This window comes from Zingiber officinale, chromosome 8B, assembly GCF_018446385.1.
Source record: "Zingiber officinale cultivar Zhangliang chromosome 8B, Zo_v1.1, whole genome shotgun sequence".
Classification (NCBI taxonomy): domain Eukaryota; kingdom Viridiplantae; phylum Streptophyta; class Magnoliopsida; order Zingiberales; family Zingiberaceae; genus Zingiber; species Zingiber officinale.
Window position 1 is genome coordinate 14,995,648 of NC_056001.1, and position 13,665 is coordinate 15,009,312.

Genomic DNA, 13,665 nt, shown 5'->3' on the forward strand with positions numbered 1-13,665 from the left:
TGACGTGTACAAGAAACCGAAACCGCCTTCTTGATCGGTGTATAACCACTGCTCTCGCTCTCTCTCTCCTCGATCTCTCTTCGCTGGCTTCCTCCTCCAAATCCACTTCGCCGGAGCGAGATCGACCGCCTCCGGCAAGATCCGAGAAGAAAGAAAACGACGAACAACCCCTCCAATAAGCCTTCGGATTCCTTTGGCTTTCTCCCCCGCTTGGCTCGAGATCCCGGAGCCAAGCCCCGATCCAGGTGACTTTCCTTCGATGTCTGATTCTTTCTCTCTATGGATTTCCTCTTAGTCTTCTCCCTGCGTATTTTAGCTCGGTGGATGAGGTTTCGTCGTGGTTATGTGTAGGCCGGTGGAGCGATCGGGGAGAAGAGTATGACCTCGCCTAGGAAAGAGGGGTTCTTAACGGAGGGGCAGCGGGAGACGCTGAAGCTTGCTGCTTCCAACGCTGATGCGATTTTATCATCACCAAGATCTCCTAATAAGCTGGTGCTCCCTGAACTCTACAGCAAGGCTGGTGGAGGCGGGCCGAGATCTCCTACGGCCAGCGGGAGACGTGTGCGCCGTTCGCACTCAGGGAAGTTTGTGCGGGTGAAGAAGGGTGAGTCTGTTACTTGGAATTTTCGGTGGGTAAATTCAGAACTGCGCGAAACGGATACTAAATCTAAATGCTTAATATGATTGTTATTTTATTTTCTGCTAGAAAGAGGCACGCCTGGTAATTATTCTGCGAATCTATGAACTTGATTTTTTAAATAAACTCAAAGGTAGAATCTACGAGGTTCGATTGAGAATCTGAGTTTTGATGGATTGTCTATACTTCTCTCTTAACACTTAAGACAGTTGAATCACCTATCGACAGATAAAGATGTAGTTTTTTCGGAATGAGATTTTTGCATAATTCACTTATTTATCCGATTTATTAGAACTATGGTTGACTAATTGAGTACGAGGAATGAAACAAGCTTTGACTGCGTGAAAATCATGAATGAATCTGGAAACAACCAGACTGTTTTCATTCCTCATATAAACAGTCTTATGTATCTAAACTGCGATTCCTGTTTTGGACATAAGTTTCTAGTTAATGAATCATTGAGGACTGAAATTGGAAGGCTGTTGCAAGACATTGTTCATCTGTCCGTTGTATTGTTCTGCAAATCTTTTCCTCATCTGTGACTGTTTGTCATTCTTGACATGATTTGGTTCCCTGAACATAGAAGGTTGTAGACTCTAGTTAATACATCATGGGAAGCTAAAGGCTGAAAATGCAATTATGTCACTATTCTGCAAAAAGGTGCGCACGACTGATGTTCAAATTGCTTCCATATTTAACAAGCCATGAGAAAAAACAGTCAGCATATTGTAATAAGGCTGTGGCCAATGCCTGCGTTTGATAGAGCGAATACAGCCAGCCAACCTCACTCCCCATCCAAGCCAAGAAATGATGCCGTAACTCAGATCTTAATCTCCAATATTTCAAAACAATAATGATATCACAGCTTGTTGGCTGCACTTTCTAATGCATTTCTAATTGTTTGTTCATTGGCATCACACATTAACGTGAGGATGGTACATCCTGTCTTAGTAATGGTTTTATTTTATCACAAGTCATATCTGTTAACCTACAGAGAAATATTTGCAAATTATTGATATGCGAGATCCTTAAACAGTCTGAAACATCAACTATGCATTTTATCATATACCTACACGTTTCTCGCTAACAACAAAATTATCATCATTCCCATGGGATAGATATTGTGCAATCATTTTTTAGTTTTCCCCATGGTAAGATTTTCCTGAATATCCTAGAAGCCTGGATTCTATTAAAGTTGCCTTTCTAGCATGGGCAAGATTTGATACATTTACTTTCAATATCACTTAATATTACATTTTCTTGAATGAACTTTTCTATTGTTCATTACTAAATCAGTAGAAAATCAGTTTCAATGTGATTATATCTGTTTATAGCTCCTGATAAATACCTTTATGAACTGAGCGAGTTCTAGTAGATTGTGTTTGACCTTGAAGATTCATTGCATACTCTTTTCTCTTGTGAGCTCGTCATTTAATGATTATATTTTTATTCCTGAAACATTTTTTTTTCATTTCATGTACCACTTTATGCCAACAACATAAACTTAATAACTGTCTTCCTAAATTGGTTAATGGTTGACTTAATGCGGTCATGTTAGGTGCCGTAATTGCTTCTATGACTGGTGTTTAATTTTGCTGCCTATGTTGATTCTGGGTTTGTATGATGATGTCATCCTCCTTGATTTTTATTTTATTTTATTTTCTTGTAGATGCTTTCTAGAGAAGTATGGATTAAAAAATGTAAGAATTAGGATAATCTTTCTCAATATAAGTAAATTATTGGTAGGAAATCATGATCCTATCATCCAATTTGATGACCACATTACCATTAAGACTAGGGGGCCAGGCCATGATTTTTTTATTTGTTTTTTTATAGATGATTTTATTATGGATAAAAGGTGGATGTTCATTTTCAGGAAAATTAACCAAATATAATTGGTCTAATTGAATGACTTTTATGGTTTATCTGTCAATCTCCTACTACAGTCAGTGCTGCTTAGACAATCTTCTGACATGTTATATTTTTCATTGATAAGTGATTCAAGTTATGTTGAATATGTTTAGTATGTCCAATTTCACCTGATCGGCTACTCTAATGAATCATATGTTGTATCTGCCCATCTACCAAGCTACCACCTCATTCCATGCCAAGCTAATTGCCTCTCAAGTTCTCTGATGTTACAACACAAACTGTTGCACCTAAGCCAATCCAACAATTGATGTAGAGAACTTGGATCTTAGTCAAAATTCAACACTAACGGATGTATCAACCATGCTGGTGTAAAACAAACTTGAAAAAAAAAAATTTTTGACTTATAAATTACATTCAACTAAAGCAAGACTTCACGAATTTATTAGTACCTTTTGTTTGTGAAGATCTATTATGAAATCTTGACTGGTCGTGGTCGTCTTTGGAAATATTCTGGCTGGTACTTCCCAAGTGACTCTATGATTCAGTAGGTTGCTTGAAGCAAACCCTCATGTTTTTCCTACTAATAGAATGCTATCAATTGTTGCTTCATATATCTTAATGACAGGATAACCCTATCTAATGTTCTCAAAACTTCAGGTCCTAAATCGTAGACTATGGTGGCTTTAATTCGATAAGTTTGAAGCACATAACTAATGCCCATTGAGTTGTACCAATTTGTTTCTTTTTACTGAGAAAATATTCAACTGGTAGGCTGACACTAATGTTTACTTGAATGATTTTATTTTATACATTTTAAGTAGCCTACTCTGTGCCATAATGTGTTTACTAGACACTAGGTTCATTTAGGCTTATTAATTTCTATAATATGGTAGGAATTCCCTCCCCCCTCAGTTGATTTTCTCATAATTCCATGTGTTAGTTCTACCTCTGATTTTTGGGATTTTGCTGGAATTGTACATGAGTAGCCTTGATTAAACTCGATGAAGTTTCTTGAGTTCTTGATATTTAAAATATCATGCATGCTATTTCTTTGATTTTTATTTGTCACATATAGAAGGATGAATGGATTTGTTTGGTAACTGTATGGTTTTCCGTAATTGGTCAATAAACATTTAAGTCATGCACCATGTACATTTGAATGATTGTCGTTCTTTTGGTGTGTTTTTAAAATTATTTATTCACCTACCATTTGGCATGTTCTAATTTCTATGATGTGGTTGTTGATTTAGATGGTGCTGGTGGTAAAGGTACATGGGGCAAACTCATGGATACTGATCCTGGTTCTCGCATTGATCGGAATGATCCTAACTATGATAGTGGTGAGGTATGAGTTCATCTGTTTAATATCTTTTTTAATGTCCACATGACTACTTTTACTTCATATGCATGCATAGAATATATTTTATCCTGGGCGCCCAATTTGGGCACACGGACCAGGTTTGGGCCGGGTGCCGCGAGCTATGAGGGTCACCCACCCTGGTCACCCAAATTGGGTGCCCAGGGTAACAAATCTCTCTTTCTCTCTCTATCTATATAGCCCTCAGGATTATGGTGTGGTAAGGACGCTCAGTTGTCTTCCAAGCACCCACGGTTTGATTCCCAATTATGACGTACTTATACGGATTTTTACTCCAAATGGGATTTGCAACTAAGGGATGCTGGGCTTCTGGGCCGCCTGCTGCTAGTGATTCCCAAATTATTCTGGTGGCGGTAGGAAATTTCCGTGGGGCCGGGCCGGTCACCCCAGGCTCAACGTTACCCAACCTGGTTAATCATTTTATATATATCCCATTTATGATAGTGGAGAGGTAGAAGTCCACCTTATTTAACATCGTCTTTTAGGTCACATAGACAATCTATTACTTTGTATGCATGTATGTATCTGTATATATGTTTGTGTAGTGTTTTGTTTCACATTCATTAGTTTCTTGGTGTAATAACATAATTTTGTGCAGCACAAACAAACATGTCTGGGGATAACACTTCCATTTGTGTACACTTATGCAATTTCAGGAACCATATGAACTTGTTGGTGCAACTATTTCAAATCCCATAGATGAGTATAAAAAGTCTGTGGTGACAATCATTGAGGAGTATTTCACCACTGGTGATGTTGCATTGGCTGCCACTGATCTTAGAGATCTTGGATCTGCTGAGTACCATCATTTATTTGTCAAGAAACTTATTTCCATGGCAATGGACAGACACGATAAGGAGAAAGAGATGGCTTCTGTTTTGCTATCTGCTTTGTATGCTGATCTGATAAGTTCGTCTGAGATTAGCCGAGGGTTCTCTATGTTACTTGAGACTGTTGATGATTTGGCACTTGACATCATTGATGCAGTTGATGTACTGGCCTTATTCATAGCCCGTGCAGTTGTTGATGACATACTACCTCCTGCTTTTCTCACTAAAGCAAAGAGGACAATTTCTGAAGTCTCTAAAGGTTTTCAGGTGATTGAGACTGTTGAAAAAAGTTATCTCTCAGCTCCCCACCATGCTGAATTGGTTGAGCGACGATGGGGTGGTACCATTCATATTACCGTTGAAGAAGTCAAGAAGAAGATCACAGATTTGCTGAGGGAATATATTGAGAGTGGAGACACGCTAGAGGCTTGTAGGTGCATAAGAGAGCTTGGAGTCTCATTCTTCCATCATGAGGTTGTGAAACGAGCTCTGACTCTAGCGATGGAAATTCCAACATCTGAACCTCTTATACTGAAGCTGTTAAAAGAAGCGGCTGAAGAATGCCTAATCAGCTCTAGTCAGATGATCAAGGGATTCTCTCGGCTTGCGGACAGCCTCGATGACCTATCTCTGGATATTCCCACTGCGAAATCCTTGTTCCAGATGATAGTGCCAAAAGCAATTTCTGATGGATGGCTTGATCCGTCTTTCTTGAAGTCCAATGATACAGATCAAGATCACAACGACAATGGTGATGAGAAGTTGAGGAAGTACAAGGAAGAAGCTTCTACTATCATACTCGAATACTTTCTCTCTGATGACATACCAGAACTTATTAGAAGCCTTGAAGAATTAGCTGCTTCAGAGTATAATCCTGTTTTCATCAAGAAACTGGTTACACTTGCAATGGACCGGAAGAACAGGGAGAAGGAGATGGTCTCTGTATTGTTATCTGCACTTGCCATGGAGTTATTCTCTAGCGATGACATTGTTAATGGATTCATCATGCTGCTCCTGTCTGCGGAGGACACAGCATTGGACATTTTGGATGCCTCAAATGAGCTGGGGCTATTCCTTGCAAGGGCAGTAATCGATGATGTCTTAGCACCCCTCAATTTAGAGGAGATTTGTAAGAAGCTTCCTCACAATTCAAGTGGGAGTGAAACCGTACGCATGGCTCGCTCACTTGTATCTGCTCGACATGCCGGTGAGAGACTCCTTAGATGCTGGGGTGGTGGCACTGGCTGGGCTGTGGAAGACGCAAAGGACAAGATAATTAAGCTGCTGGAGGAATACGAGAGCGGGGGTGACATTGGAGAAGCGTGCCAGTGCATCCGTGATATAGGAATGCCTTTTTTCAATCATGAAGTGGTGAAGAAAGCATTGGTTATGGCAATGGAGAAGAAGAAAAATGTCAGGCTTCTGGACTTGCTGCAGGAGTGTTTCAGCGAAGGGTTGATCACCATTCACCAAATGACGAAAGGGTTCTCTAGGGTTAGAGATGGGCTCGAAGATATTGCTCTTGACATTCCCAATGCAGACGAGAAGTTCAAAGCATACGTGGACCATGCTAGGAAGCATGGATGGCTTCTGACATCCTTTTAGGCGTTGTATCTTTCATGCCAGATGCAGAAAGGCATTACAGTTTGTTGTAGAAACAACTCCTTGCTTCTCTCTCTCATGTGCCGTTTCACGATGTTGTCTTTCCTTGGTTTAATTGTTAGTATAATACAGTGGATTAGAATCAGATCTTACATATGCATCTTGTGCTTTTAAGATAACATTTTGGTTTGTTCTTCGAGATATGAGGTTTAGTTGGACATTTTAGTGTGGTCGTAGGGCTGACAATTTCATAAAGAGATGTGCATAGTTTGTCCGTAAAGCTCCACAATCAGCTTCGCTTAGAAATCTTGTTAAATTATGTTTCTAATGCTGGACAGGTCGCCTCAAATATGCATATCTCTTGTCACATTTCCTTGAAATCAGAAAGGTACTTATTTTGACCTTTTTCTTATAGGGGCATCAAATTAGTGTACAAATTTACAATGTATATTTTCACCATCTAATAGAATAACAGATTGTAGGAGAAGAAGCGAATGCAAGTTTTGGCGTAAAATAGATAAAGACGACCAAACTGGCTTCACCATATCGTATTGGTTTGGTTCAAGCTGAATCAAGTGGCTCAGGTATCAAAAGAGCAGTTTAAAGTTAGATTCTTTAAAACACCATTGTTACAATATTCTTTAACATGGTTGACTGAAGATAAATAAATTTTATAATATTAAACTTAGAATATATTTATTATTCATTTTCAACTTGGCCCCTATAGCTCAGTGGTAGAGCGTCAGTTTTGTAAACTGAAGGTCTGTAGTTCGATCCTGCATGGGGGCATTCGCGGTTTTATTTATAAAAAAGGTACCTGTAGGGACAATTTTGACGCATTAAAATTTTAATTTTGCGTCAGAAAAATAACTAATTGAAAATGTTGCAATAGCGACTAATAATCCTTGTCACAATTTAAAAATTTTAAGATATTTTTAATTAATTTTGAATATTTACGACTATTTTTTATTTTATATAATTATATCACACAGTATACGCGTACTGGTTTTAAGTAAAAAGATATGGGTTGGATTTCTACCCAGTGCAAATAAACGCAGTGAACAAATTATTTTTTATTGATGTCAATTTCTTTATAATATTTTTAAAATTAGAAATAAATTATCTATTTTATTAAATTTAGATAATTAATTTTTACTATACATTATATTATTTATCATAAAATTTTTATTATCTTTATTTTATTATTATTTTCTCTTTTTTATTTTATTATTATTTTTTTCTCCTTATGTAATATCTTTAGAATGGATAGGGTAGTTGATATAAATTTTTTTACGTAAAATATAAAAATTAAATTAAATTTTATATTTAGAGAAATCGACATAGATGCCCATGATCTATTTCTATTTTTCGAATTTATTGGATGGTTGATAAAAAATTTTGTAAAAATAAATATTAATCAAGTAAAACTAATACACAAAGGGGGCATCGTAAAGGCCTAGAGGAGCATTATATTTAGGCGGCGTTTGGTTGATAGGAATGAATTTATTTCTAAATTTTATGTTTGGTTGATAGGAATGGAATTGAGATTTTAAAATGAAATCCAAAAACTTGAGTGTTGTTGAAACTCACCTCTTCTCTCTTTTGATAAGAATGAAAATAAAAATTTAATTTTGGATAAAAATACCCTTAATATATTTGTTCAGTTTTTTCTTCCATTTTACTCTCTCTCCTTGTTTTTTCTTATTATACTTTCTCTTTCCTCATTTTATCGTACTTGCTCTCTCAACAAACCTTCTCTCTCATCACATATTCTCTATCATTTTATCTCTATATTATTTCTCATTACACACTTTTTCTCCTTATTTTCTCTCTCTTTATTCTCTTTTATCACACTTTCTCTCTCATTATACACTCTCTTCTCATTTTTTTCATTACAATTTCTCTCTCATCAATCTCTCCTATCATACTCTCTCTCCTCATTTTCTTTCATTATATTTCTCATTTTCTTTCATTATATTTTCTCTCTCATCGTACTTTATTTCTCCTCAATCTTTTCTCATTTTCTCTCATCATACTTTCCCTCTCATTATACTTTTTTTTCTCCTTTATTTCTCCTATCACGCTCTCTCTCACCACACTTTTCCTTTCTTCAATTTTTTCCCATCATATTTTCTCTTTAATCACACTTTTTCTCTTATCATTCTCTCTCATCATATTCAACTTTCTCCCACGTCTAATTTTTTCTTTTATTTTTCTCTAAAGGTAAAAAAGAAAATTTAGGTTCATTTCGATTGAAAATATTCAACTAACTAAAAATTATTTTTAAGAATAATATAAGTTCATATCCATTCTCATTCCATAATACTATAAGGGTGCGTTTGGTTCGGGGTTATTCTTGATAACCTTGGTTATCCATCCAAGGTTATCAGCAAAAACCTTGTTTGGTTTAGGTATTCGATGATTCCCGAGTAATGTTCCATACCCGACACGTCAGCAAAAGGGTCATGCAGCCCGGAATCGGAAAACCTCAGAAAACTAAGGTTTTTCTTGATTCCGAGGTTAACGAATTTTTTTTACCAAAAATACCCTCCGATAAGAAAAAACATGAAAAAAAGAGAAAAAAAATGTAAAAAAAATATTAAAAAATGTAAAAAAATAATAAAAAATGTTTAGAAAAATTTAAAAATTTATTTTTTAAAAAATAAAAATTTTAAAATTTTTTTAAAAATTTATTTTTTAAAATAAAAAATAAAAAAATTTAAAAAATTTAAAAATAAAATAAATTAATTAAAATTAAAATTTAAAAATGTAAAAAATAAAAAAATATAAATATAAATAATATAAAAAATAAAAAAACATTAAAAAATAAAAAAACACATTAAAAAGTAAAAAAATATACATGAAAAAGAAAAGTAAAAAAATATTAATAAATAAATAATAATAATAATAATAATAATAATAATAATATTATTATTATTATTATTATTATTATTATTATGTATAGTTGGTTTTGTAACTGAGGGTAATACGGTAAAATATTAAACTAGGGTATTCATTAAAACCTTCAAACAAACAAGTTTTTGTTACATTACCTAGGTTGAACCAAACAACATTGGTTATGTTTTATTCCCCATAATCTTGGTTATGTGATTACCAGATAATCACATAACCAAGGTTATACATGATGACTTGAACCAAACACACCCTAAGGTCTTATTTTAATTCCTAGGATTCAACCACCTTAATCAAAATTAGTTGAAAATAAAAGGGTGGTAGTTATGAAATGGGTAGTAAAAATTATTGAATGCCAATTTTAACAATAGATCATTTAAATTAAGACAAGATAAGTTGGTTAATCATTATTAGTTGGTTAATTACATGAAAGATATATTCTATACGTAAGTGCAGTATATATAAAGATATCATTAAGGCAATAAAATAGTTAATTAATTTTTTTTACTAAATCCAAATAAAATAAATTATAATATCCTATTTACAAAACTCTTGATTTTCCCATTGATTTTCTTAAACTTAATAGGTTCTTTTATTTAAAACTCAAATTTAATAAAAAATAATAAATATTTATTCATTTTATTTTTAAAAAATATTAATACGATATCAAGATTTTATACAAATAAATTAAGTGTTTATTAGAATTTCTTAATTAATAGATTTTACCTACCAATTTAAGTCCTTAATGCTCTAAATTTTATATTTGTTCACAACTTACAACACCAAACCAACCATCAAGAAAAACAAATATAATTGAATTTTGACAATGATTATAATCAAATTTATAAAAAAGAGAAATATATATTTAGTAAGATATGCATTGAAGAATAAATTAATCTTTCTTTTATCCTTTATTCTATGTCATATATTTCACAAGGAAAATAAAGATAAATTAAATAAGTCATATAACATATAATCTGGAATCAATCCAATCCCATCAAAATTTTTTATCCGCCACTAAAATAAATAAACAAATCTCACAAAGAACAGTCCAAATAGAACATCCCTTAATTACAGTTCCATTTAAAAGAAAAATCTCTACAAATATATTATAGCTAAAAATATAATATCTAGGTGACAATTTATAGCTCCAAGGACGGAAAATAAGGATACAAGCATACACTCGCCTTGCATTTTATAAAAAATGTCCACAGATCAATTCAAACACCTTGTAACGAGCAACAAATGTCAATAACGTAGAATCAAGACAAGATAGTCATGTAGGGTTTCTAAACTCAAATCACAGAGTTCATTCAAGAGAGAGTAAACTCACTGCTTGTAAGCTCAATTAACAAAAACTAACAATTTAATTTCATCTTCACACTTCTTGGACGTTCAAACCTGCAAGCAAAGATAAAGATCATTTGCACAGTTACCAAAACCAGCTATTGGTACATATATTCAATAGTTTTCTAAGAGAAAACATTGAACAAATTCTAACAGACAGTAACCCAAGTGAATTCTTGATTAGCCCATCCATTTTTTTTATTGTCTTAAATCAACTGCATAGAATAGTAAAAGTTGTATATGTGTAGATGAGAAACGTTAGTATGACTCCCACAACAGATTGATCCATCACTAACTTTTGTTCCATGAGTTTTGAGATATATAATTTCATTAATTTATCAGACCAGATACTGATTATGCGTACAAACTAATTTCTATGTTAGTTCAGCCTAAACAAAAGCAAAATTAAAATAATAGATTAGTGCATATCATGCTACTAACATTCAAGTGTGTGTAGGCATAAATTACTCTTATTATTTCAAGTATCATGGGAATCTACTAAGGATCAATTGCAGCCACAAAAACCAACCTGGGGGAAGAGATTGTTTCAGCTTGTTTGCCTTTTCAGAGTCGAACACACAAAGTGTGTATAGATACTTGGAGCAGCGGACCTTGAACTTGACCACGTCCTTGCTCCTCTTTATCTTAACTGACCTTGCATCCTTCCTTCTGGCAGTAAGAAGGAAATCCTTAATCTCATGAATTTGCTTTGGCTGCAAAATACATATATTTTTTCTAAATTTAGCCAACAGAAGAGGAAAAAAAAACAAAATTTGCACATCCTTCAACTTGATCACCCAATAAAATCCGCTCACTAGTACCAAAAATTACATCTCAATCATTTCATCCACACAGGTAGTAGATACAAATAGGAATTTATCAACAATAAACTAATCCAAATCACAGACTTGGCCAAATCTAGTGAACATTCTTCTGTACTGACTGGCTTAAGCTACTCTATACTAACTATGACTTAAGCTACGTCAAATTCAAGGAAAAAATCCACTAGAAATAATGGAATCTAGAATGTGAAGAACACAAGCAATAATGAAACAAAGCCATGTTACAACTAACAATACACAAATCAGAGCAAAATACTGTTAACAGGGAACAAGTTTCTTGATTTAATCAAAGGATGAACAAAAATAAAACCACCTTTGAAGGTTTTTGGTGTGTCACCTCGATGATCCTCGTGAGAAATACTAATTTGAGGTGACAGGGAAAGGAGTGAACGTCAATCTCATTATAGAGCGGCAAGAAAGCAAATTATAATTTCACGGCTGGGCTCCCTGACATAAATACCTCTGAAGAGGAATGCCCTAATGGTTTTCATCACAATTGTTATAAACATTTAAACTTATGATGATACTGAGTGAGATATCATACCTAGGTTTCAAAATTGCATTGAGTTTTTTTGGGTGGTCAATAATCTGGCCATTTCATTCAGAATCTAAAAAATATTGAATTCGCTCCAGTATGGTGTGTCCCATGAAATGGGTCTGGTGGCATATATTGAAAAGTGAAGCTCCAGATGATCCCTCACCCCAATTCGTCTGCTAGTCTGTATCCACTCTCCGGGAACAAGAGGAATTAATCACCTAGTCTCTATCCTTATGGGTGTTAGTATTCATTTTAACCGGTTTCTGCATGACCACAGCAGCTAGCCAGGGCAAATCAGTTTTTACTAAGAGATTTCTCACACCACAGTCCTAGACGATGCCTAAGCCTACCTAGGCATGCAGCTCTGTGTCAAGTATGAGCATCGGTCCTACCTTGTGTTCATTGAATGCAGATACCCATGCAGCTCTGTGTCAGGTATGAACATTGGCCCTACCTTGTGTTCATTGAATGCATCTACCCATGCAGCTCTGTGTCAGGTATGAACATTGGTCCTACCTTGTGTATGAATGCATCTACCACTCTTCCATTTGAATCCAATAGTGCCTACCCAAAGCCTGACATCATGGCTACATCCATGCGCAACTGTGGCCGTGATCTGCATTCTTACCCCAACGGAGGAGAAGAATCCAGTTGGTGACTCGTCTCTATACAATATTTCATTGCCATTCCCAATATTACACTGCTTCTCCAGAGACAATCAAAGAGCACATTGTAGTAAAAATATGTGCTTGTTGTGCCACTTGCACAACTTCAATCTCCAATTTCAAAAATCATGGGTCATCCAATCTCTTTCTATCTACGGAGAAGCAAACAGTTATTTTGACCCACTCCTGCATGTCATCGGTGACAAAGGAGCTTGAGAGTTCATTCAGCACTAATTCAATCCAAATCTCCTTTGAAAGAGCATCTATCCAAATCTCACGTAAGAACATTAGCACGAAAAAAAATGGTACAGAGCAAAGTAAATTAACAAACAGATTCAACAATGATAATACACCAAACTAAAAGAACACAACCACTACTAATGCAACAAGGCCACAATACAACCAAACAAATCAGAAAAAAGACGAAAATGAATTAGATCTGGGAGATATATTGAAGAGCGTATAATACAAGGAATATCAAACCACTGCATTTGACGTCCTAATGACAAGCAGAATGGTTGAATTATCGGAAGCAATACAATGATTGTAACTAGTGGAAGCAATACAAGTTACTACAGAATTACATAAATAGCTATAATTTTCTAAACATGGAGCCTAAACAGATTACACTTCGATACCTATCTATCATCATGTACGTAGGCAACAAGAGCAGATATCTTTATAGCAACAATTCAGATTGATTCAAGACGACAAATCCTAGCATTAAGAAAGAAATACACGAAGGTAGGGATTCAAGAACACCTCACCATCTCGCTCTTCTCCTCTCACTGCTATCTGCTGCTGCCCTCTTCGGAGCGTGGAGAAGGCCTTATAAAGGGTCGCGCATTTTGGATCCGCAAAGAAAACCCTAACAAAGTCGAAGGTCTGACGGTCGCGATTGCTCCGTACTTCTCGATTTGATTCAACCGGCAGCCAATGAACCATGACCCAATTAAAGCTCGACCGGTATTTTTAAAACCGGGTCGAACTAGCCGCTTCAAATCGGATCGAGAATGAGTGAGAAATAGTAGGGTCTCTATG

General features: G+C 35.1%; 2 protein-coding genes and 1 non-coding gene across 3 annotated transcripts; 2 read left to right on the forward strand and 1 right to left on the reverse strand.

Moving 5' to 3' along the window:
- The first annotated feature begins 19 nt into the window (after window positions 1-19).
- LOC122017885 (MA3 DOMAIN-CONTAINING TRANSLATION REGULATORY FACTOR 1-like) lies at window positions 20-6,520 on the forward strand. The gene is made up of 4 exons (XM_042575596.1): window positions 20-245; window positions 352-604; window positions 3,760-3,854; window positions 4,544-6,520. Exons 2-4 carry the CDS (start codon window positions 379-381, stop codon window positions 6,320-6,322), a joined length of 2,100 nt encoding a protein of 699 aa, XP_042431530.1. The 5' UTR covers window positions 20-245; window positions 352-378; the 3' UTR covers window positions 6,323-6,520.
- A 516-nt stretch (window positions 6,521-7,036) lies between these two features.
- TRNAT-UGU lies at window positions 7,037-7,108 on the forward strand. Its single transcript has one exon. It is a non-coding gene; the product is annotated as a tRNA-Thr (tRNA).
- Window positions 7,109-10,391: 3,283 nt separating this feature from the next.
- Window positions 10,392-13,491, reverse strand: LOC122014875 (60S ribosomal protein L38). Its single transcript, XM_042571364.1, has 3 exons — window positions 13,392-13,491; window positions 11,109-11,292; window positions 10,392-10,633 (listed from the first exon to the last, which is right to left on the reverse strand). Exons 1-3 carry the CDS (start codon window positions 13,392-13,394, stop codon window positions 10,611-10,613), a joined length of 210 nt encoding a protein of 69 aa, XP_042427298.1. The 5' UTR covers window positions 13,395-13,491; the 3' UTR covers window positions 10,392-10,610.
- Window positions 13,492-13,665: the final 174 nt, after the last annotated feature.